This window comes from Tauraco erythrolophus, chromosome 24 (genome assembly GCF_009769465.1).
Source record: "Tauraco erythrolophus isolate bTauEry1 chromosome 24, bTauEry1.pri, whole genome shotgun sequence".
In the NCBI taxonomy this organism is placed as follows: Eukaryota; Metazoa; Chordata; class Aves; order Musophagiformes; family Musophagidae; genus Tauraco; species Tauraco erythrolophus.
Window position 1 is genome coordinate 4071458 of NC_141488.1, and position 24937 is coordinate 4096394.

The following is a 24937-nucleotide window of genomic DNA, read 5'->3' on the forward strand; positions in this document are numbered from 1 at the left end:
TTCTTTTTCTCCCTGCCAGGAGCTCTCGGGCACTCGGCAATTAGGAGCGGCAGATTAATCTTTAGTGATCTAATGAAGTGCCACGCGGCTGGAGGGAAGGGCTGGCGAGGGGGGGGATGGATACGCTCGGAATTAGTGCCGTTTGGGGCAGGTTTGGGTGCGGGTGGAGCACCAAGGGTGGGAGGATGGTGGGAAAGAGGAGGGGGCTGGGGAGCTGGGCTGGGTGCTCAAGGCTCATCCCCATCCCCTGGTCCTCTGCATCCCACCGCCCTTTGCGCCACGGAAGAGAAATGATCTTTGTGTGTTTTCTAACCCCGATTTGCTCGTCTGCAGCATCCCCAAAGCATCTTTCCAGGCGCTTTGCACCATCCCGGTGTCTCCCAGCCTCTGGCTGATGCTTTCCTTGGCTCCGGGATGACAGGTTGGGGTTGTGCCCAACCAGCCGTGTTTGTGCCTCCTTCCTCCGAGGTCCCTGAAAGCCGAGAGCAGCTGGCATCGAAGGCTGCATTCTTCCGACGAGCCGCCTTGTCTTTCCAAAGTGAAAGTATAAATAGCTCGTCCTGTAACGAAGCGACTACCCAGGAGCTGTGCCACTGTCGTGCCACCGCTGTGCCACTGCCGTGCCACTGCTGCACCACCACTGTGCCACTGCTGTGCCACCACCATGCCACCATCGTGTCACTGCCTTCGTGCCACTGCCGTACCACTGCCATGCCACCGCTGCACCACCACTGTGCCACTGCTGTGCCACCACCATGCCACCATCGTGTCACTGCCTTCGTGCCACTGCCGTACCACTGCCATGCCACCGCCACCGCCGTGCCACCACCGTGCCACCGCTGTGCCACCGCCGCCAGCTGCTCTTAGCAAACCCATTACCCACAGCAGCCAATTTACTCCCCGAGCCTGGCAGGGTCAGCGAGCGTCAGGGAAGCAAACGCTAATTAATTGCGCTCTGCCAAGCAGCCCGGCGCGCAATTAGTGAGTTAACGGCAAGCGCCACTGCGGCGAAACGGAGATGACGGAAGTGGCACCGGCCACACCGGGGATGGACCCGCTTCGGCCAGGGCGATATGTGCATCGGTGGCACGCCGCCGCCGCCGTGGGCACCGGTGAGGCCGCATGTGTTTGTGCCTCTGCATCGCCCACCCCAGTCCAGCACCCATCTCCGACACGAGCTGCCCCCGCCGTCGAGGGGCCGCGCTCCCTCTGCCCGACCGTTTCCGCAGGTAAACGTGATATTTCCTTGGGGCAGGAGAGCTGCTCTGGATAGAAAAAAAACTCCTGGTGATGGGAGATGAAGAGCCCCGGGAGAAATCATGTGCTAATGCCCTTCCATCGCTGCCGCTGCCGCCGCGGTGAGTCATCCAGGCCCTCCGAGGATCCCGGCTGCGCTTGGATACGGAGGAAGGTAGAAGAACAAGGCGAGAGGGGAAAAAAAAAAAAATTGCATCACTTATAAGCTGTCTTGACTACAGCAAGGGAAAAAAAAGAAATAATAAAAAGCTGTCCCCTTGCCATCCACCCACGGCTCCCGTCCCAAGGCCACGGGGAGGAGGGGGTTTGGTGTTGGGTGGATGAGGAATGAGGCTGGTTTTGCAGAGAAATGGGAGCACTTAGCCTGGGAACATTTCAAATCATTAACAGAGCGCAATTATTCGTGTTTTTCTTCCCTTTTTTCCCCTCGGGTTGCTGGTATCTCTTTGCAGGCAGGAGGAGGATGGGTCTCTCCAGCAGGCTGGTGGGAAAAATCCATCTTGGAGTTGGGAATCCGGCTGGAGCAACACTTCGAAGGTGCTCCTGGTCCCTCAGCTGCATCCGTACGGATGTGAGCGTGGTGCTGCCCCGACAGGGACAGGAGGGTCCGAGGCTCTCGGGGGTGGTGGCCACCCCCGGCCGAATTTTGCTCCCTGCAGCTCCGTAGATGTCCTGCTGCGTTTGCACGGGAAGGGTGAGTGGAAAAACCCAAACAATATAAAAAAAATAAAATAATCCTTTAAGTCAACAGCATTTTAGCTAAGCCAACACCTCCGTGAGCCAGGGCTGCTTCCTGACATAAATCCCAAGGGATTTACGCATCAAACACGTCTTCTCCCCAAACTACTGCAGCCAAAACCTTGGGAAGGGGGGAAAATATTTCCCGTTTCCAGCCTGTTTTCCTCTTCCCTGTAAATCAACGTCTCCGGGCAGAGCACTTCCTTCAGCCCGGGGTTTCGTTAGACGTCAGTCATTTAATATGGCTTTTAAATTCCTGTGTTTGGCTCCCAGCCACTTCACCTGGCTCGGAGCAGGGATGCTGGCACGTCGCGTTGAGAAAATATAATGCTATATTTAGATGGGCAGAGGGAGAGAGATGGAAGAAGAGCTGTTCCGATCATTAAACCACCGCTTTCAATTTTTCCTTATTACTATTCCTCGTTTAAGCACGGGCTGGGCCGGCCAACTGCTCCCCAGGGACAGCCCAGCCGAGAGCTGCAGCGTCGCAGCCCTGAAAGGGTTCTGGGGGAAAAAGAATGACCCCAAGCCCATAATCAGGGGAAAAAATCTTCCCTGTGAATGTCATGCCAAGGCTGCGGCGTGCGGGAAGGGGATGGGGACGTGGCCGGATGGCCGAGGTGGGTGGCCAAGAGCTTCGTGTCGGGCTGTGATGGCATCGGGGAGGAAGAGTGGGAACGGGAGGGAGGGAGATTGTGTGCATCTGCGAGATGCAGGAGGGGAGCGAGGGGGGAGTTTTTTGTGCTTTTTGGGAGAAGAAAGAAAATGGAGAGAAGGGGGGGATAAAGAGAGAAAAAACCACCTTCGGCAACCAGCTGCCGCAGGTTTTGTGGGCTGGGGAGGCTGGAAGGGGGGAGCTGCCTTGGGAGCTGGGAGAAGCACAAAGAGGTGATGGCTGAGTGCAGCAGCCTTTGCTGGCACTGCTCCTCTTCCTCCAGCCCCTGCCCACTCCCTGCCCTCGCCCAGGGCTGAATCGCCCTTGGGAAGAGCCAAAGCACCAGGTCAAGGGCGCCCGGCGTCACGCCGGGGCCTCGCTTGTGCTCCCATGCTGGCTCTGACAGCATCAGTGATGTCCTCCAAGCCCCATCGCTGGTGGGATTCAGTGTCTGGTTTAAGCCACCTCAGCTCGATCATGTCTGGGTATCTCCTCTCTGGAAGTAAAGACCAAAACCGGGGTGCCAGCACCCCCCAAGGACCCCCTCAGCCCAACCCTCTGCCATTCCCACCCCTTTTCCATAGATAACCCCAATTCACTTCACTTGGAGCAGCTGTTTACCAAACGCTGGGATTTACTCCCTCCCAGCCCATGTCACTCAACCACCATAACCAAGGCCACCAGTGCGAGTGTGTGAGCCCCGACTGGACACCAGCAGCATCGGAGTCATGACCACAGAAGAGCCACGTCATCCCCACAGTCTCCGGAGGCTCCCGGTGCTGGTTGATGGACCGGGAACGCCGACAGCGGCTCTGCCCCACGGCTCGGTGTGGCTCCCGGCAGCGGCGAGGGAAGCAGGTGGCCGTCTCGGAAAAATACGGCATTGGGCAGCCACCATCTGTGTTCCTTTGGATGGAGGAGGTGCTGCCATCCCTGCATTCTCTCCCGAGGCCATCGGGACAAGGCAGGACAGATGGCAGCAGGCATCTGACTTCATCAGGCTGGGAAGCAAAGCAAAGCAAAATGCCCAGCGCTGGCAAAGGATTGGAGAAGGCACTGGCCGGGGCTGGGGTGGCATCGCTGTGAACACTGACATGCTTCTCCTGCAGCTCTCTGGTGAGGATGGGAAGGTTCAACATCTTATCTGAAGCTTTGAGGGCAGGTTCTTGACTTCTGCTCCTCTCCAGGGAAAGGAGGATGCACAAGTGTCACCAGGAGAAATAGGACAAGCCCTCACCTTACGGTGTGTTTAACACCCAGTGGGGCCGGAGGGACCAGCACCATATACACGGAGCTTTCCATGTGTTCCACTGGTAGTTGCAGCTCTTAAGGAAGAGTCTGGAGACCTCCAAAGCCCAACCTGCAGTAATTTATTTGAAGACACAAATAGGGCTGGCACCTACAGCCAGATGTTTTCAGTCCTCAGGAACCGTCAAGGAGATGTGCATGGGGACGCGGTGGTCCCTGTGCTTGCATTGCTCGAGGCACCTTGGGACTGAAATGCCTTCTGATCATAGAATCATCGAATGGTTTAGGTTGGGAGAGACCTTTGAGACCATCTAGTTCCAGCCCCGCTACCATGGGCAGGGACACCTTCCACTACCCCAGGTTGCTCAAAGCCTCATCCAGCCTGGCCTTGAACACTTCCAGGGATGGGGGATCCACAACTTCTCTGGGCAATCTGATCCTGGAGCCTTCTCCAGGATCAACGACCCTAATGGGAGGATGTTTCAAAAGAAAACCAGCAAGTGATGTTGTTGGCTTTTCTACTGGAGACCTGGCTTGGCCAAGTCAGAGATGAGCTGGGTGGAAGGCGGGTGGTTGGCTGGTGACCAGCTTTGCTTGGGCTCTGGCCAAGCTTGCATCCAGTCTGGCTTTAGCTGATCCCAACTCCCGAACCCTTCAAAGTCTGATCGAAGCATCAAGGAAAAATCCTGAGCTTTGCTGAGCTTTTTGGAGAGAGCCCTGCCTCAGCGTTGAACCGGCCATCACCGCTCCTGAGATCCAGGACCGAAGCCAGGCAGGTGAGGGATGCTGCAGCCTGATTCCCTGCAGCAAGTCTTGCCTTCAGGACCTGCCCAGCATCTTTCCAAACCTGCCAGGATCTTGTCACAAATCCAAAGCATCACTCTGGGACCTGCTGCCTACCAGCCCACACTGCAATGGGGACATGCTGGTCCTCGTGCTGCCCACACCCAGGCAGCCATCCTGCCTGGACCGGGCACTTGCTGGGCACGGTGAGCAGGTTCCCAGCCAGCCGGGAAAAGAGCCTTAATCACACGTATAAAACACCCTGTAAACCACCAGTGCTCAATCATCTGCCGTCGCTTCCCTGACCTTCACATCTCAACGCCCTGCGAGGACCGACTGGCACGAAAGCCAAGTGCTGGTCGGAGCTGGATGCTCTTTCTGCAGCTCCTGGTGCTGATGCCTCCAGGTCTGAGCCACCCAAATCTCCGTCCTTCCACCCAAAACACGAGCTTTAGCCAAACTCTCCTATGCTTTTCCACTAAAAGGAGGTTTTCTCTCCTCTCCCAACCCCGAACCAACTCATCCCACGGATGTTTGGAGGAGCGTGAAGAAGCAGAGGGGAGAACCAAGCTCTGTGTCCAGAGCAAGAGGCACCAAAGTGACAGCGGGGGAGAGGAGCCGGGCTGCACCGTGATTCCGCACAGCCGGAGAGCAGCAGGATTGCAGCTGGGTTAGCGCTGACCTGGATTCACAACATCAAAGACGACACCCGGCTCCTCCCCGGCGGCTCCAGAGCCCTCAAAGGAGGTGAATCAATGGGCTGAACGCCCACACGTCCTCCCCCCCCACCCCCTTTTGTGGCAGGAAGGTAAAAAAATGCCAAAAAAGTAGGTATTTTATATGCTGAGAAGGAAAACTGCCTCCTCCATGGCCAGGACGGTCTAACCCCAGTCTGGCCTGGGTCCGACCCCTGTCCTGCTGGTACGGCAGCAGGTAAATCGCTGTCAGACCCATGGGAGATGGACAAACAGACCTTATTCCCTTAGGAAACCCAGCCATAAAACTCCTCCCTGTTCCTTGGCAGTGCAACACGCGTGTCTGCATGCACCAACGTGCACATGGAGGACATCCCTCCAGCATGTCACAGCCGGTCACAGGCACCAGGACACGCGGTCTCCATGTCATGACCCGTCATAGACACTGGGACAATGTTTATAAATATGTAAAGGGTGACTGCCATGAGGATGGAGCCAGGCTCTTCTCAGTGGCATCCAATGATAGGACAAGAGGAAATGGATATAAGCTGGAACACAGGAGGTTCTGCTTAAACATGAGGAAGAACTTCTTCCCAGTAAGGGTGACAGAACACTGGAACAGGCTGCCCAGAGAGGTTGTGGAGTCTCCTTCTCTGGAGATGTTCAAAACCTGTCTGGACGCGTTCCTGTGTGATCTGATCTAGGTGGTCCTGCTCCGGCAGGGGGATTGGACTAGATGATCCTTTGAGGTCCCTTCCAATCCCTGACATTCTGTGATTCTGGGATTCTGTGACACGCAGTCCCCATGTCACGATCAGCCACAGGGCACCGGGACACACAGTCCCCATGTCCCAGCCTCAAGGGACCTGCTCCATGCCCAGGAAAACGCAGCCCCAGCCCCTTCAGGGATCCCAGGGCTCCCGTTTACCCCAATTCCCTCCAGCAGCAGCTCGAAGCTTTATTTATCCATCACAGCTCGGGCTCGGAGCAGCATCCAGCGCTGGATCCCCCCCTCCCCATGATGCTTCATTTACGAGATGACTCACAGGTTGTTAACGCTCCCGACACGCATCGGATGGAAAGCAGAGATGCCACCTCCGAAAGCCAGCTGGGGGGGGGACAGCCCGGGCTCACAGCTCCCCGAAATGCGGGGAGATGCTGCCAGTTCCCAATCAACACTCCATTGTCAGCTGAAGGCGGCACCAAGCAGGGGGGTGAAAATACCTAAATAAGCAACAATCAGGGAAAAAAAAAAAAAGCACAACTAAACAAGCAACAATCAGGAAAAAAAAAAAAAGAAGGTTCCTGGGGGGATTGAGTCTCTCAGGATTGGGGTACGGAGCAGTGTCCTTTGCTGCCAGGGAGGCTGGTGGTGCCCGGGAGCTGTATGCTGGCCCCAGCCCCGCTATGGGGCCAGGCATGAGTCTGGGTGAAGGAAGAGGGTTTAACAACCTCTGAAATAAATAATAGGTTTGGAGACGTTTTTCAAGGAAAGAGGAGGATGATGAAGCAGCTGATGCCCCCACCCTGTATTTGTAAGGACTCAGGGTGCACCCAGCCCTGGGTGGAAGCAGGGGGCTCAGGGAGGCTGGCACCACCACCAGCTTGAGCCTGAGGAGGGGATAGTCTCCCTGGTGCCCCGGGGACACCGAGAACATCCCAGGGACACCGGTGGCACCACCTCCTCCAGGATACCTCTGATCTCCAGGAACGGGCTCGGTGCCCACAAAGTGCCAAGCTGAGATTTGCCCCCTGAACCTCAACCCGGCTCCAAGCCCGTCCGTCCTGCAGCACATCCGTGGCTCTGCCAACACCCTGCCCTTGGAGACAGCCTCCCCGCGCACAATGCGGAGGAAATAACGCTGCAAAAAAAACCAAACCCACAAACCAACAACCCACAACCCTCCCTCTCGCCGTTCAGCCACGCATAACGGCGAGGCAGGGAAGAATCTCATCTAATTTTAACTCCCCTGACAGACGGGCTTTGTTCTTTCCCAGCAGCTGCCCCGCAAGGTATGAAAACATTCGGAGATGTTGACGTGGAAAAACAAAACCACAAAAATCAGCCCATTTTCCTCTTCAGGGATGATTTACCTGGAGCTTTCAGAGGAGGGAGGGGGAAGCAGTGAGCCCCACGGAGCCGGGGGGAGAAGCTGGGACCCACAGCTCAGTGGGTATCGGTGTGGTTGGGCTGATGTGCGCTCACTGACATGGAGCTGTTGGAGTGGGTCCAGAGGAGGCCACGGAGATGACGCGAGGGCTGGAGCACCTCTGCTGTGGAGACAGGCTGAGAGAGTTGGGGCTGTTCAGCCTGGAGAAGAGAAGGCTCCAGGGAGACCTTCCAGCACCTTCCAGTACCTGAAGGGGCTACAAGAAAGCTGGAGAGGGGCTTTGGACAAGGGCGTGGAGTGACAGGACACGGGGCAATGACTTTAAACTGAAAGGGGAGATTTCGATGGGATCTAAGGAAGAAATTGTTCCCTCTGAGGGTGCTGAGGCACTGGACCAGGTTGCCAGAGAAGTTATGCCTGCCCCATCCCTGAAATTGTTCAAGGCCAGGTTGGCTGAGGCTTTGGGCAACCTGGTGTAGAGGAAGGTGTCCCTGCCCATGGCAGGGAGGTTGGAACTAGATGATCTTGAAGGTCCCTTCCAACACAACCCATTCCGTGCTCCATTCGCCCCCTTTCTTGCAAGCCCCCAAACCTCTCAGACCTACAGAAAACAGGGCAACGCGTTGCCCATCCCACTGAAATGCTGCTGTTCCCCAAGGAGTGATTCCACACATACCCCTAAACAAGGGGATGTGGGTGCAAACGGAGCCCCTACAAAGGGGTTCACCATGAGCTAGGCTCCACCCAGGTCCCTCCATCGCACTGACCTCCCGGTTTCTCATACATTCCACAGGAGAGACGGATCGTCCCAGCACATCCATCCAACCCCCCCGAAGAGGCTGAACCAGGCTGGGGTGAATCAGGCCCTGTCGAAGTTCAGAGGCAGCTCAGGGGGAGCAGGTGGGGTTGGTAAATCCCACCTTCAGGGGCTGGTGTGTCACCCATATCAGGGGATGGATGGATGGATGGATGGATGGATGGATGGATTTGGGAAGAGAGAGCTTGCATACGGGACTGCTCTCACCACCACGTAACCTGGTTCCTGCCTCTGCCTGAGGCTGGTCCCCTTCATCCCCTCCTCAGGATGCCCAAAGGGGTCCCTGTGGCTCCGGCACAGCCACACTCAGCCCCCACCTACCAGCTTCGTTAACCCCAGAGGATCCGTGTGGGCACTTCCCCACCATTTCTTGTACCCCCCTTTTAACGCAGGTTCCGTGCCGGAGCCGCAGGCTGATCACTCCCGTTCGCTCTCCGGCTTGGGGCGGTGATGTGCCAGGCTCTGTTCCTTGGGGCGGTGGGTTTCCAGACAGGGCACCCCACCAGCCCTCCCGCAGCACCCACTGGCTGCAAAAACACAACCCTGCTCTTTTCACGCAGGGTTTTCTGGGTGCTGCAGCATTTCCAGCCTTGGGGAAGCCTCGATTCCATCTCCAACTTGCCATCTTTGACCTCAAGCCATCCCGGCGAAGCTCCTCCCGTAGCAGAAGGAGCTATTTTAGCTGGCTGTGCTCTGCCCAGGTTGCTGTCTGCCTCGCTTAGCCCAGCTGCCTCCTCGCCTGACGAGCCCTCTCCCACCTCCTCTTACGCCCATCCCGCTATTTTTAGGCTTTGCCCACAGACCCTACGATGGGTTTGTACCCCCCGAGGGCTGACGGCTTCGGCGAGCAGGAGGGAAAGGAGCTGGTGGGGAGGAGCTGCTACATCCCCGTCCCACGTTCCTCCCTTCCTTCCTCGCAGGAGGGGTTGCATTTGCTACCGAGAGCAAAGCCATGGCATCAAAGTCCCTCTCTTGGCAGAGTGTAGATAAATCCTTCAGGAAACTTTCCAAGCAGCTCCTGGTTTTGACTTCTGGTGCTGCGGAATTTGTTCAGGGGTTTATTCATTTGCTGCCACGTCGGGGTTATTTCGGCTCCTCTTGAGCACCAGGGATGTGGCGTTTCGTCAACAAACAGCCTGGAAAAATGCGTTTGTGGAGGGCAAGTGGAAAAGCAGGCAAAGGGATGGAGAAAAAGGTGCCCGCACACGTGGCGTGTCCCTGCCCGCGGGTACCATCCATCGCCGGTTCATGCCAGGGTGTTAGGAAAGGGCACGGGCAATGATGGGACCAGGATGCAGCACCCACGGGTGGCATTTCAGTGGGTCCCCGTCCCTGCAGCATCGATTGCAGGTGCTGAGCTCCAGATCTGAGTGGTGTTTGCTTGAAAAGCAAAACCCTGCACAAACGAAAACCTCGGGAGGCGAGAAAGGGGCTCACGAACCTCAAGAGAAGCCAGGGAAGCCCCCGAACCCGACACCCGGAGCTGCTCATCTTGCCAAAAGCAACCCTCAGCCCAGCTCCGAGCTGTTGTGGCCAGCTGCCCCAGGGCCCCTGCTTCAAATTTTGGGGAAAAAAATCCAGTAAAAAAGGGAGTCAAGCGCTGTGGAAGGGGGAATAAATAATCACAGCTTCCTCTCTCTGCATCACAGCCCAGAATTGTCACGGGCAGGGCTCCGGCTGGCTGCCAACCTGGAAATTATACCAAGAGCCAAATATTTATATAGATTTATATCAATTTATATAGATTTATATAGATTTATGTTATAGTTATGTTATAGTTATATACCTGGCAGAGCTGCCCTGGGTCCCTGGCTCACTCTTCGGCCCTGCAGCTATTGGCACCAGACACAGCACAAGGTGAGCGGCACGTCCCGAGGCTCAGCGTCCTCCTGAGTTCCCAAAAATCTTTGGGGAGAAATCATCTCCCCCACCCCATTTCCTCCTCCATTAACCTCCAGCCATTCCCATGGATTTCGACCGGAATCCTGCCACAGCAGATTCATGGCTCCTGTATGTTATTTTTTATGGTCGTTTTAATTAAAAACAATAAATTCCGGAGGGGAAGAGGGTCTTCCCGCGGTGAAATACACTTTATCGAGTTTGCAGCCTCTGAGTAAATCAAAATGCCGCCGTCAGCAGCCGTGGCTGTAAATCCCCCCCGGACGGACCCCAGCTCGGCGGGCAGATGAGCACCATGAATTCTCCTCCTCGACAGCCTCGGCGTCACTCTCACCACCTCGGCTTGATTTACCTCCTGTCTGCACTGGGGTTGTTTGGAGGAGGTGGGAGAGGCAGTGTGTATCCCCCCCCTCCAGTTATCCAGGGTGCGGAGGAGAGAATATGAGCTAAGGCGATGCCACGGAGAACTTCCTAAGAGGAGTAATCTCTGTAGGAGAGCAGGAATGAAGGCAGGATGAAGTGGCACTGATAATACTCAGGGTGCAGAGAGAATTCCCAGCTGCCTGGGCACCCCAGTTTCTGGCTGGGGGTCTGACTGGCACCCAGTGATGGATGGTCAGGACCTGCAGGAGCCATCACTTCCCTTCACCTGCTGCATTCATGGTCCTCAGGCTCCGCACACTGCAACAAGGTGATGTTCTCCCCTCCAACATGACCTCCCTGCCTCAGTTTCCCCACCTTCGGAAGCGATATCCATGGCAGTAGCGCGGCTCGGCAGGCGGAGCGGCGAGAACTGAAGGCAGGCGGATGAACAGCAAAGCCCTTTAAAGATTTTTCCATTTGTTTCACGTATCCGCTGGGTTTATTTTTAACATTCCAGCTGAAAAAAAAAAAAAGAATAAATGCTCCCAACTAAATAAACGCTCGCAAGCTGAGCCGAGAGGACGGGTTTGCTGGAACCTGCCAGGACGATTACTCCTTTGCGGATAACCCTTCAGAAAAGGGGTCAGTGGGGGGTCTCCGGCCGTGCCGGGAGCCAAACAAAGGGATGAACCCTCTTCCAAAGAGCTCCTCTGCCACGCTAAAAGCTATTTCTCACTCCCCGACCCGACATTTCCCTCCCGCTGGGAGCGATCGGCAGTCGGGCTGCGTCAGAGCTGGGCATGGCAGAGACTCAACACCTCGCTCCGGGCCTGGGAGGTTGTGTTCAGCCCCAGGAAGGTGTTTAAATCCCATGTCCCGGAGGATGTAGCCCTCTGCCCTGCTTGGGCTTTCGGTTGCCTCCTTGCAAACCCATGGCAGGAATGGAAATGCTCTCCAGGCAAGAGAGGATGAGGCACGAGGATGCAAAGTGGAGGACCCGGGGCACATATAGCACATTAAAGACATCCCTGTGCTCCCAGTTCCTGTCCATTCCCATCCCATTAACCCTTTGGGATGAACCAGGGGCCGTCGATCTGAAACCCTCGCTCCATGATGGTGGAAACCCACCGAATCCTCGGTCAGCGACCCAGGAGCTGTTTACTGACTGAACCATTGGATGAATGCAAAGATATTAATTCCCTCCTGGGTGGTTTTATGAGGCTCTTGTTGGAATATCTGGATACTTGGACACTGCAGGAGCTGCGTGCTGGCAGAGCATTACGCAGACTGAAAACCCCATCTCCAGGGTTCAACCCGCTGCTGGTCTTTCCTCCACATCCTCTGTCCCCTGCCCTGTCCCTTCTGAGCCAAAAGCACCCAAAATTGCAGAAAACCCTCCTCCCTGGCTGAGCCAGCTCTTTCCCAGAGCATGGCAAGGAACGAATCCATCCCCAAAGCGAAGAGGCGCTGGAGGTACCCCAAACGCAGATCCCTGAAGTATCCCAAGCATGGACCCCCCCAGCCTCTACATCTGCCGAGTCTCGGGGAAAAAATAAGGCTCCTGCCTCTGCTTTGCAGATCCCGAAAAGGGGGTGACCTGCTGGGGGGTGGGTCCTGCCCCAAGGATGGTAAGCGTGACCCTCAGCATCCCATAAGCCCAGCTGCTGAGCAGGTGGTGCTGATGTGGCCGTGTTTGCACCCCCACCCTGCTGCGGACCCCTAAATCCTGCACTCTGCAGCAGCATCCCCCATTAACCCCCCAGCATCCCCCATTACCCCCTCTCAGCATCCCTCCAAGCCCCTCCTGCATCCCTTCTTTTCCCTTCCCAGCATTGTTTCCCAAGTCCCTCTTCAGCATCCCTCCCAAAACCCTCAACCCCAGCAACTCCCAGATCTCCCCCAAATCTCCCCCCAACATCCCTCCCAAGCCCCGCACTGACAGCGTCCCTCCAATTCCCTCCCCCAAGTCCCCACCCCCAGCATCCCTCCCGAATCCCCTACAACATCCCCCCAAAACCTCCTCAGCATCCCCCAAACCCCCCAGCACCCCCCAGCCTCCCCACCTCCATACGGGGGGAGAGAAGGAGAGAGAGAAAAGTCACAGGGAGAGGGGGTGGGGGGGGGATTGGAGAGACCCCAGCTTTGCTTTGGGGACAAGGGGACTGTGTGTGTGTCCCCCCCACCCTCTTTCTTCCAGACAAAGAAAACCTGTAACAGCCAAGGCACCGAGACACATCGCACACACCCGCCTCAGACCCCCCCGGGATGTTTGGGGCTCCGGGGGAGGGCAGCAGGCAGGGATGGGGTGCAGGCAGGGTCCAGGGAGGGGGGGGGGGGGTGCAGACAGGGAATGGGGTGGGAAGGCTGCCGGGGATGAAGGAGAGGCAGGGATGACGGAGGGGGGATGCAGGTAGGGACCTGGAGGTGGGAAGGGAGGCCGGGATTCGGGAGGGGGGTGTCAGGGAGGGGCTGGGGGGGCAGGCAGGAATGGGGGTAGACAGCGACAGGCGCGGGGGGGGCGCAGGGTGGGAGAAAGGCAGGTAGGAAGGGAGGGAGAGACCGGGGAAGGAGACAAGGACGTGTCGCGGGGAGAAAGGCAGGGACGGGGGGGGACAGACAGGGACGGGGGGGGAACAGGCAGGGACCGGGAGGGGCGACAGAAGGGACGGGAGGGGCAGACACGGAGCGGCGGGGGACACGCAGGGCCGGGGAGGGGGACGGGGAGAGGGAGCAGGCGGGGGGTGGGAGGCAGGCAGGGTGGGGGCGGGCAGGGCCGCCCCCGGCCCCACGTGGCTCGGGGGACACGCCGGGTTTATAAAGCGTCGCCGGTCGCCGGGCGGGTGCGGGAAGCGGCGGCGGTCGGCAGCGGGACTCGAACCCGCGGCTCTCGGATGCGCCCGGCAGCCACGGCAGGGCCGGGGCCGCCCGCGGGCCATGGAGCTGCCCACGGAGCTGCCCACGGAGCTGCCCACGGAGGCCGGTACCACCTGGGGCAACGGCACCGTCTGGGCACCCCTGCCCGGCCCTGGGGGCAACGACACGGGGCCGCAGCGAGCCAAGAACGCCACGTCCATCCTCATCGCCATCGTCATCACCGCGCTCTACTCCGTGGTGTGCGTGGTGGGGCTGCTGGGCAACGTCCTCGTCATGTATGGCATCGTCCGGTGAGAGCGGGGAGCCCCGGTGGCACCCCACGGCTGCCTCGGGGCTGGGGAGAGAGTGGAAAGGGGGAGCCAGGGGTGCTGGGGGGGAGAGGGTGGAAGAGGGGAGTGTGCACTGGGGTGAGTGTGCACTGAGAGTGAGTGTGCATCACATGTGAGATGGCAGCCAGAGCCAGTGTGGACCAGGGATGAGTGTGCAACATGTGCAAGATGTGAGATGACAGCAGAAGAGAGTGTGCCCCAGGACTGGGTGTGCACCAGGGGTGAGCCAGCAGCAGGAGTGAGTGTGCACCAGATGTGAGTGTGCACCATGGGTGCATATGCACCAGGTGTGACCGTGCACCAGGGGCAAGACAGCAGCTGAAGTGAGTGTGCACCAGGAATGAGTGTGCACCAGGAATGAGTGTGCACCAGGGGAGAGACAGCAGCAGAAGTGAGTTTGCACCAGGAGTGAGCGTGCACCAGGACTGGGTGTGCGTCGGGGGTGAGTGTGCACCAGGAGTGAGCGTGCACTGGATGTGATCCAGCGGCAGGAGCGAGGGCGGGTGTGCGCCAGGTGCTTGTGAGCAGGTAGCACGGAGATGGGGGTACCCAGCACGTGTGAACGGTGGGTGTGTGAGCACACACGTGCACGGAGGGTGCCCAGAGGGAAAAGCAAAGAGCGTGTGTGCATGAAGGAGTATGGGTGTGTACGGGAGCCGGCGTTTGGGGGGAGCCCGGGGAACACACCCCGACACCAATAGCCGCGTGTTCCCACACACCCACCCCCAGCCAGGGGAGAGGGGCTGGGGGGCTCCCACTGGTGCTGACCCCACTCCATCCCCAGGTCCGAGATGCTCAGCCACGAATGACCCACCGCAGCCTGTTCCCGGTCCTGCTGCCAGCTCGTGTCCGTGCTGCCGGCACCTCCTGCAGCCGGCTCACTCCTGCTTTTCTCTAACAAAGAGCAGGAGCCCCATGGCCCAGCCCCAGCTCGCACCGCGGCCGAGCTGACCCCCAGCCCCCCCAGCCTGACGCACCAGCTCCAGCAGCAGAGACCCCCTCGTGTCCCGGGGGGCCATGAACCCCACTTTGGCTCCGTCGAGCAGGAAAGCAGGTGCCGGGGCAAGTCCAAAACCTCTGCCGAGGCATTCCCTGGGCAGGGACAGTGGGTGCTGGGTCTCTACACCCCAGGACAAGCTACAGGACCCCAATGTCCCCCCCTTTTCCAGTAGACGAGGCATGGTGGGACACTGCTGGATCCAGCCTGGCGCTTCTGCCGGGGTGCAAAATTCCCAGCCCTGACGAATCCCCTCTTTGTCCGAGACACTGGTTGATCCTCTCTGGGTACGACGGGTTCACGCGGCCAAAGCTGCGTTAACGTGGGACAACAAAGCCAAGTCTCGCAGACCGCAGCAGCGGGGGCTGCCAGAGCCCTTGTGGCCCCCGGACCCCTCCGACAGCGGAGGCAGGAGCCATGCTCACCGTCACGCCGCTGCCGGTGACGGCGCAGAGGCTTTGTCACCCGCAGCCTGGCAGGAGGGAGCCCAGGTCTCACCGGATGCCCGGGCTTCACCACACCCTCTCCCATACCAGGGCACGGGCTTGTCCTGGGCTGGGGGACTCAGGATTCACGGGGTTCATCCCGATTCCCATCGCCCCAGGGGTTCCTGTAACCCCAGGGGCCAAACTGGACCTTGTAGCTTGATTTAAGCAAACCCCAAGAATCCCCATTTATTCCTTCGCACGGAATAAATGCGGTGACTCACTGGGAGGGCAGGAAACCAGCCTGATCCGTGCCCACCAGCCTCGCCGGGCTGCCCATCACCCTTGTGCCTGGCTCCCCACCCTTTCCATAGCTCCACTGTGTATTTTTAACCGCCAGAGAGGGTGGGCAGACGGGGAGTGGGACGGGGGTGTCACTCGCTGACCCTGCTCGATACCAGATGAGATTTTTTTCGTCGACTCGAGGCAGCTTTGAAAACTCAGCCCTAGACTGAAAAAAGGAAATTAAGGTAATTGTTGCGGAGACATACGCCACGTACAGTGTCATGGTGAAGGATGAGCGTTATTAGACCCCCTCCAGCTGGTTCTGCTCTCGGAGAAGACGGAAGGCATTTGAAAGAGAAGGTTTTAATGTGCAAACAACATCCTCCCCATTTAATTCGCTAAGGAGCCCAACGTCACCCGTGCTTTAGACAGCAGCATCCCCAGATCCCAGCGCCGTGGCTTCCAGCCCCTTGTTTTCCAACCCACCAGCTGATGCTGGAATTAAACACATCTTCCTAAGGAATGAATCAACAACGTCCTCCAAGCCCCTGGGACAGGAGGGGCTGCGGACCCACACAGAGCCCAGCACCTGCCTTCGCCCTGTACGTGGGGCTCACTGGCAGAGCTGCTCCGCATCGGCTGGGTTTAGGCCAGGATTAGTTAGGCTCCGCTGGGGAAAAACCTGCGTCCGTGTGGGATCAGCTTGGATTCAGCCCTCGCTGATGGAGAGCTGCTGGCCATTTGTCTTGTGGCCCTGGGGACATCTCCCGGTGTCACCTCCCGCTGCCCCTGGGCCCCTGCAGAGTGCCCTGGCAGCCTGCGAGCGCAACCGGAGCCCATCCTGTGGAATCAGGGAGCTCAGGCTCCCTGGGGATGAGCTCTGAGGATGCTGCGGAGCCCGTCCATGCCAGAGAGGCAGGTACACACAGCCCCCTGCTCCGCAGCCCCCACCTGAGCCCCCCTGAACGGGCACCCAGCACCCCAGAGAACCCAGCACGGCCAAAACTCTCCTCACCTGGAGCACCCAAAACCCCACTGGGTGTCCAGAGGGAGCTCAGTCTCCCCAGCACCCTCCTGCAGCTCTGCAGTTACTGCTGCAGCGTTGGGCGCTTCGAAAAAACACCCCTGGAAGCAAAGTGTCCCATCGCTGGGCGCAGGATTTACGAAGCCGGAGGTGGCTTTTAGCAGCTCCAGGAGTTTTGCCAGTGGTTTCCATCACTTCTTTATTTTCCGAGAGGTTTGGAGAGCCATGGGAGTGCCTGGATCACTGCTGGCCCGCAGAGCTGCCCCGCGCTCGCTCCGGCCCCGTCTCTCCATCAACACCTCCTGGATCGTTTCATTCAAGCGCCGAATTTCCCAATCAAGGCGCTCGCTTAATTGCGATGGGTTTGGAGCTCCAGCGGCAGAAGCGGCCGGTTCGCTCGGCTGCGGGCAATAAACCTCTTTTCCTGGAGCAGCGGCTTCGTTTGTAGCTCTTTGGGGAACTGGGGGGGGGTCACCACGATGGAGCCCCCACCCTGTGCAGTGGGTTTGACCCTGCAGGGGGCTGAATCCCGCCCCAAGAGCCTCAGCTGCGGGGGATAAATTGAGTCATCCCCATCAGCCCAGTTGTCCCATCACTGCTTTGCCCTCACCAGCACAGACGCATCCTGCCCGGGGAGGGGGCTACAGCCCCGGCCCCCCCCTCAGCCCTGGCACATCTGGCAGGGGGCTGGGGAAGTGCTGACCCAGCACGGCTGAGCGTGCCTGGCAGAGTGTGGCATAAATGGCTGATTTTTTCCACTTTACTCGAAAAGCAGAGCTCAAAGAAGTGTGAATCTACCTGAAATGGCTATTTTTTTAATCTGGGGGAGGAAAAAAAAAAAAAAAAAAAAAGGACAATAACACAAATTCTCAGGTTTTTCTTTGACCCGGACTGAAATTTCTCTGATGGATGCGTTTGCTAAAGAGCTTGGAAAATAACACTGCAGCGAACCGAAAAGGACTTTTCAAGCAAAAGACATTTTTTTAGGCTGTATTTAAAATTTTTTTTAAAAATAATTCAACTCAGACGTTTGCCCCCTTGGGCCAGGGGCTGCTGGTGGCAGCCAAGGCGAAGGAGCTGAGGATGATGCTGGGCCGGGAGCCAGTTCGAGCTGCTGGTTTCTCACGGAGAGAGAAGAACAGGTTTTGCAGCCTCCATCTCCTGGCTCTACCAACAGTGTAACCCAGTGGTTTATCCCCGCCGACACGGTCTCCTGACCCTGCTGAGATGGAGAAAGTGAAGGGAATAGCTACAACCGTCCAGGCCAGGAACCTCTTTCCTACACCGACCGGCGCTCCTGGTCTCCAACCACGGCAGCAGAACAACAACTACCTGAGACAGGGGCCGATACCTGTCGGTTTATTATACCCCGATTTATTCACGGAATCACAGAATGGTTTGGGTTGGAAGGGACCTCAAAGATCACTCAGTTCCAACCCCCCTGCCATGGGCGGGGTCACCCTCCACTACACCAGGTTGCTCAAAGCCTCATCCAACCTGGCCTTGAACACTTCCAGGGATGGGGCAGCCACAACTTCTCTGGGCAACCTGTGCCAGTGCCTCAGCACCCTCAGAGGGAAGAATTTCTTCCTTAGATCTCATCGAAATCTCCCCTCTTTCAGTTTAAAGCCATTGCCCTGTGTCCTGTCACTCCACACCCTTGTCCAAAGCCCCTCTCCAGCTTTCTTGTAGCCCCTTTAGGTACTGGAAGGCTGCTGGAAGGTCTCCCTGGAGCCTTCTCTTCCAGCCACATCGGGAAAAAGCAGCACCGTGTCCCCAAGCCATGTACCGTGGCCGAGGCGGCCAGGCTTCCCCAAAGGCTCTGGAGCTCCAGCCTGGCTAATTGGGCTGCTTCCAGATGGCCTGTTTCCGGGGGTAATCCATCCAATTTCTGCAAGGAAACTTGACAGGGAAGCAAGCTGGATAATCACGATTTACTGGGTGGAAAATCAGATAAAGGAGGTTTGGGGAGGTAAAGGACATCATGCAACTGATTCAGGGAAATAGAGTCAATTGATTTAATCTGAGAAGTGACTTCTCTGAAAATTTCTTCAGCTTTCCTTTGGCTAAAGGCAGCCATGGGAATGAGCGTCACCTCCTCACTCCAGTAAGGGATAACGGCGTCAGCAGGGTCTGAGCCATGTTCTGCAGGTGCTGGATAAGGTCCCACGTGGGAGTGCAACCCCGTGCTCAGGCACGGGAACTTCGACGCGCACTAAACCCACGCACGAACGCAAGGACTTTCTCAACGTGCTCCCTGGTCCATCCGGAAAGGTGCTGAGCCCATTGGTGCTGCAGAAGGGCACATGGTAAGCATGTAGCTTTGCCCACCAGGGGTGCTGGTACCTTGTGAGAGGCCAGGGAAAGCCAGGCTGTGCCCCCTCCTCATCACGTTGAGGCTGTACAGACACGCTCGGGCATGGCGAGCCAGCCCTGGCCACCTGTAACGGCTCCCTTCTCTGCCACCTGCAGGTACACCAAGATGAAGACAGCCACCAACATCTACATCTTCAACCTGGCCTTGGCAGATGCGCTGGCCACCAGCACGCTGCCCTTCCAGAGTGCCAAGTACCTGATGGAGACCTGGCCTTTTGGGGAGCTGCTCTGCAAAGTTGTGCTCTCCATTGACTACTACAACATGTTCACCAGTATCTTCACCCTCACCATGATGAGTGTGGACCGCTACGTGGCTGTGTGCCACCCGGTGAAGGCCCTGGACTTCCGCACACCAGCCAAGGCCAAGATCATCAATGTCTGCATCTGGGTGCTCTCCTCCCTCATTGGGGTGCCCATCATGGCCATGGCAGTCACCAAGTCAAAAGGCAAGTGGCTTCTGGGGAAAGGTCCCCTCCTGTCCCGTCTGTCCATCCTTGGGCAAACCAAAGCCACCTGGTCCGGTAGCAGGTTTGAGCTCAGTGATGGGCATCCCTCCACGGGACCATGGGCATGCCCTGCCCTGAAAAACCATCACGGTGTTATTTGCCATCTTGGCTGCAGAGGTTGGAAACTGTCCCGGAAATTGTCCTTCCCCCTTCCCCATCTCCAGACCAACCAGTGCCTCTCCCCAACTCCTGGGGTACAAATCAGGTGCTCAAAACCATTCCCAATGGTGTTGCAAAGTCCCAAAGCTCTGGGCGTCTTGAGGGAGCGGACAGGTTTCAGTGTAAGGTGACACAGGGACGTGTCCACCAAGGGGTTGGGAGGAGACAGCGTGAGGATGGCCCAGGAGGTGCTGCAGGGAACAAATCCCTGGGTCCCTGCACCCACTACATCCCATGGGCACCCTGAGGGTAGGGGTTTGTTTGCCTGAAGCTCCCAGGGAATGTCTGCAAAGAGCTGGTGGGTGGGCATGGATCTCCTTGTGTTTTTAACAAGAGTGGACATGTCCAGCTATGACCACGCAGAAAGCAGAGAGTATTCACAGCAGACACTCCTCCCACTCCCTCTTTGATGCTCCTCTCTCCTGCAGACGGGACGGTGTTGTGCACGCTCCAGTTTCCCGATCCTCCCATCTACTGGGACACCGTGACCAAGATCTGTGTCTTCATCTTCGCCTTCATGGTCCCCATCTTGGTCATCACCATCTGCTACGGGCTGATGATCCTTCGCCTGAAGAGCGTCCGCCTCCTCTCAGGCTCCAAGGAGAAAGACCGCAACCTGCGGCGCATCACGCGCATGGTGCTGGTGGTGGTGGCAGCCTTCATCATCTGTTGGACGCCCATCCACATCTTCGTCATCGTCTGGACGCTGGTAGACATAGATAAGAAGAACCCCTACGTGGTGGCCAGCCTGCATTTCTGCATCGCCCTGGGTTATACCAACAGCAGCCTCAACCCCGTCCTTTACGCTTTCCTGGATGAAAACTTCAAGAGGTGTTTCCGAGAGTTTTGCCTGCCTTTCCAAGCCCGCGTGGACCAGAACAGCTTCTCCCGTGCCAGGAACACCATGCGGGAGCGCGTCTCCACCTGCACCCCTTCTGAAGCCCGCAACAAACCGGCATGACTAGACGCGGGCAGCCTCCAGCGAGGCTGCCGGGGCCACGGAGGGGACGACCTGCGCTCGGAAGTGACCCAGGTCACCACCACGGAGCTCTAGCAGAGCGGTGGCCTGGGCCTTGTTTCGTTCAGACTGAAAGTGAGTGGCTGCAAAGACTTTTTTTCATCCTGGAGAACCCCGGATGGGGGAATGGGGACTCACCAAGCGATGTAGGGAGAGGACCGGCATGAGAGGTGACCCGGGCAATGCTGCTCTGCTGCTGGTCCCACTGCAGCCAGGGGCAGCCGGTAGCCCCATACACCCAACAAGGGCTGTCACCTCCAACACGTGATTGCTGGCAAAGCCCAAGTGTCCTGGGACACCGTGATTGCCATGACCACATGCTTCTTGTCCTGCATGGACCAAGACGGCTTCATGGCCAGAGGCAAGAGGGGAAACGCTCCCGTGGCAGAAGGAGACTGTGCCGGGAGGTGATGCCATGTCATGGGGCCTCCATCCCCCTCTGAACTGAGGCCAAAAAACGTCTGGAGATGGGAAGAGAAAACGATGCCGCTTCAGAGAGAGTGTCATCAAAGAGCTCCAGATCCATAGGAAAAATTTTACTGGAGTCCTTCAAAGCGGGACTGGCCCCGGAGGACAGCTCGCTGCCGTTAATGTCACTATTGTATTATGTAGAGACCTCTGGCTGCAGCCGGAGCAGCCCCAGACACCGACGTGGTGCTGGAATATGGATATGGCCAGGGGATGGGTGGGGGCACGGAGCAGGGCACACCCCTTGCATCCATGTGCTGATGCCAAGTTCTCCAGCATCCACGTGACGGGGAACCACTCCTCACCCGTCTGCCTCCGAAGACATTAAGCCCGAGAAAGCTCTCATTCAAGGAGCAATTTGCGGGGACTTGAGGAGTTTCCCGCAGTGCTAAAGCGATCAGGGTGGACTAATGGGGGGTGCTGCCAGGGCTCTCCCTCCCCAGCCCGCTGGGTGATGGGTGAGCATCAGCGCTGCCCGGATCTCCTCTAGCAAAGAGGATGAGGATGGTTGAGTTGCTTTTTTTCGTAGAAGATGGGGAGAACATGACTGTCATTTCGTAATTCCCCAAGCAGGGACAGAGGTCACGCAAGCGCTGAGAAAGGACCTGCAGCCTGTAAGACGCAGGGATTTGGGGGTTTCATGCTCAGCACCCATCCAGACGGAGCAGCCGTCCCTCCCAAGAGGCAGCTGAGATCCAAGGCAGCGCATCCTCCAGGAGCCACCATCCAGGGACCCCTGGAGCACGTTATCTGCCACTAAATGATGACCGATGGGTCCTCCCGGCGCTCGGCTCCCTGAATTCCCACCACAGCCCCGCGCCGGCTGCGAGCAGCATCCAGGAGCCACGACTTTCCCTTCCTCTCACCTTCCCACCGCCACGGCTGCAGCTGGGAGGTCAACCAGGCCGAGGAGGAGGAGGCTCGGAGGGAGCGGTAATAGCATTTAGTGGACAAATTGATGCAGCTGGAGGAAGCAGGCGAGTGCCCGGGTGCACCTGGGGCTCGTGGGCTGGATGGAGAGCCTGGGTTGCGTCTCTGGTTTTCCCAGTTGCATCAATTTAGCCTAATAAGGGCCATTACCTCTCCTCACCAGCCCTACCTTTCTCCAGAGCTTGTGGAAATTGCAGCCTCCCCATTAGGAAGGCAGAGCCGAGGAGGCAGCCAAAGCCAATTTCTGTTTCAAAGGAAACAAATAGGGTGAAATTGCCCGTTCGGATCTCAAATGCGTTGTCGGCGAAGCGTGCGAGTGATCCTCCTCGGCTGCCCATGCTGTGTCTCCCCCAGCCCGAACAAAAGCCTCTTGCTCAGTGTTGTGTCAGCCCAGACGTCTCCAGCTCCCACCCAAGGCTCCTCGGGACCCCTTTGCAGGCATGGATGGAGTCCTGGGCCACCGCCACAAACCACGCTTGGTCTCCTCATCCCCTGCTGCCGCAAGCCAGGCTGCTCGTGGAGCATTGGGTGCAGGAATCATAGAATCACAGACTGGTTTGGGTTGGAAGGGACCTTCAAGATCATCCAGTTCCAACCCCCCTGCCATGGGCAGGGACACCCTCCACTACACCAGGTTGCTCAAAGCCTCATCCAACCTGGCCTTGAACACTTCCAGGGATGGGGCAGCCACAGCTTCTCTGGGCAACCTGGTCCAGTGCCTCACCACCCTCAGAGGGAAGAATTTCTTCCTTAGATCCCATCGAAATCTCCCCTCTTTCAGTTTAAAGCCATTGCCCTGTGTCCTGTCACTCCATACCCTTGTCCAAAGCCCCTCTCCAGCTTTCCTGTAGCCCCTTTAGGCACTGGAAAGCTGCAATAAGATCACCCCGAAGCCTTCTCTTCTCCAGGCTGAACAGCCCCAACTCTCTCAGCCCGTCTCCACAGCAGAGGTGCTCCAGCCCTCGCATCATCTCCGTGGCCTCCTCTGGACTCGCTCCAAAAGCTCCATGTCCTTCTGGTGTTGGGGACCCCAGAGCTGAAGGCAGCACTGCAGGGGGGTGAGCAGGATCGGCTCTAGAGCAGGAACTGGGGGAAACCCCCGAGGTTGCCAGGATGCTGAGCTTCAGCCTCGTGAGAAGAGAGATGAAGTTGTCCAGGAGTTGGAGACCACCCTTCAGCTTCCTCTACCTACCCTGGGAGCAAAACCCTCAGCAGCGTGTGATGGGGAAGGGTCTTGGTTTGGAGCTGGTTCATGGCGAGGTCCCGGCAGGGGTGGGATGTCCCACGCTGCGGATCAGGACATGTTGGGTTTCATGTGAACCCCATCACACATGGATGGGGCATCTCCGCCCCAGCCCAGCCCTTCCGAGGACACGCCATCGTGTCGGGGCGGACTGAGCCATGAGTGCAGCCAACTACCCCCAAGGCCCAACAACCCCATTCCCATCCCCGCGGGGTTTTTCCATCTGGGAGAACCCGACCCCATTCCCAACCTGCCGGGAAATGCGTCTGCAGCGGCCTTAGAGCGGGTTAAAAAGCTTCAAATCATTATTTTTTAACTGCAGCCGCGCTCAGGCAGAGCTGGGAGCCCAGGACGCCGCAGGGATCGTGGCTTTTCTTAGCTTAGGTTTTGCTGAATAATAATAAAACCCAAATATTCCTGGGGAAAAGGAGATGCCGATGGCAAATGCCTCAACCACAGCCCTGGCGCTGCCACAGACCCGGAGCATCACTCACCTGCGGCACCATCCCGGCAGATGCCTGAAGGTTGATCTGGCTTCTCCCCACAACGGCACCCCCCTAAAAACGGCTCCATCACCAGCCCGTTGTTGGGGCTGGGAAACTGGGGTCGAATCCTGACCTGGGGAAACATGGCGGAGAGCTTGGACCTGCCTGTGCAGCGCCGTGCCATGGCTGGGACGCTGGTCGGGCACTCCCTGTACACATATATATATCTATATATATATACACACACACATACATAGCTGTATATCTCTGTCTATAGGTGTATGAGCCTGTGTAGCAGCCCCCTGCCACTCTGGGTGGGATGGAGCTCAGGATCTTGCCTGGATCTGCCAGCTCCGCAGCACCGACTGGCACCTTGCAAAGCGCTCCAGCCAGTATCTCCAGTGCCAGCCCTGCGGATTCTGGGCTTTTGTTGGCATTTCTGTATAGGAACGGCGCTTTCTAAAAAAAATAGATACAAATAAAATGAGAGATAGCGAGTAGTTTCCAGTTCTCCTTTGACTCTCAGGAGATGAAAATGGGCATGGGGAGCGATGGGAGAGAAATCATAGAATCATGGAATGGTTTGGGTTGGAAGGGACCTTCAAGACCATCCAGTTCCAACCCCCCCTGCCATGGGCAGGGACACCTTCCACTACACCAGGTTGCTCAAAGCCTCATCCAACCTGGCCTTGAACACTTCCAGGGATGGGGCAGCCACAACTTCTCTGGGCAACCTGGTCCAGTGCCTCACCACCCTCAGAGGGAAGAATTTCTTCCTTGGATCCCATCGAAATCTCCCCTCTTTCAGTTTAAAGCCATTGCCCCGTGTCCTGTCACTCCACGCCCTTATCCAAAGCCCCTCTCCAGCTTTCTTGTAGCCCCTTTAGGTACTGGAAGGTGCTGGAAGGTCTCCCTGGAGCCTTCTCTTCTCCAGGCTGAACAGCCCCAATTCTCCCAGCCTGTCTCCATAGCAGAGGTGCTCCAGCCCTCGCATCATCTCCGTGGCCTCCTCTGGACCCGCTCCAACAGCTCCGTGTCCTTCTGATGTTGGGGACCCCAGAGCTGAATGCAGCACTGCAGGGGGGTCTACCTCTAAATTCAGGTTTTACAAACCTCTCTCATACTGGGAGAAACCCACCTTCAGGAAACCCCGGACCCCTTTGGCTGAGGTTATTTTCCAAGCCCTGGTAGCCAAAACCCTTGGCACAGCCCCGGCGGCATTTGAGGTGTCCTGCTGCTGCCAAGAGAGAGT

General features: G+C 57.6%; 1 protein-coding gene across 3 annotated transcripts; it reads left to right on the top strand.

Moving 5' to 3' along the window:
• Positions 1 to 13500: 13500 nt before the first annotated feature.
• Positions 13501 to 20502, top strand: OPRD1 (opioid receptor delta 1). Of its 3 annotated transcripts, XM_086625919.1 has the most exons (4): positions 13633 to 13730; positions 18973 to 19314; positions 19707 to 19720; positions 19970 to 20502. In XM_086625919.1, the coding sequence occupies exons 1-4, from the start codon at positions 13714 to 13716 to the stop codon at positions 20500 to 20502; spliced, it is 906 nt and encodes a 301-aa protein (XP_086482045.1). In that variant the 5' UTR covers positions 13633 to 13713. The 3 variants fall into 3 exon arrangements, with proteins under 3 accessions (XP_086482044.1, XP_086482045.1, XP_086482046.1); XM_086625918.1 differs by lacking the exon at positions 19707 to 19720 and having other exon boundaries at positions 13501 to 13730; positions 18973 to 19322; XM_086625920.1 differs by lacking the exon at positions 19707 to 19720 and having other exon boundaries at positions 13684 to 13715; positions 18973 to 19322.
• Positions 20503 to 24937: the final 4435 nt, after the last annotated feature.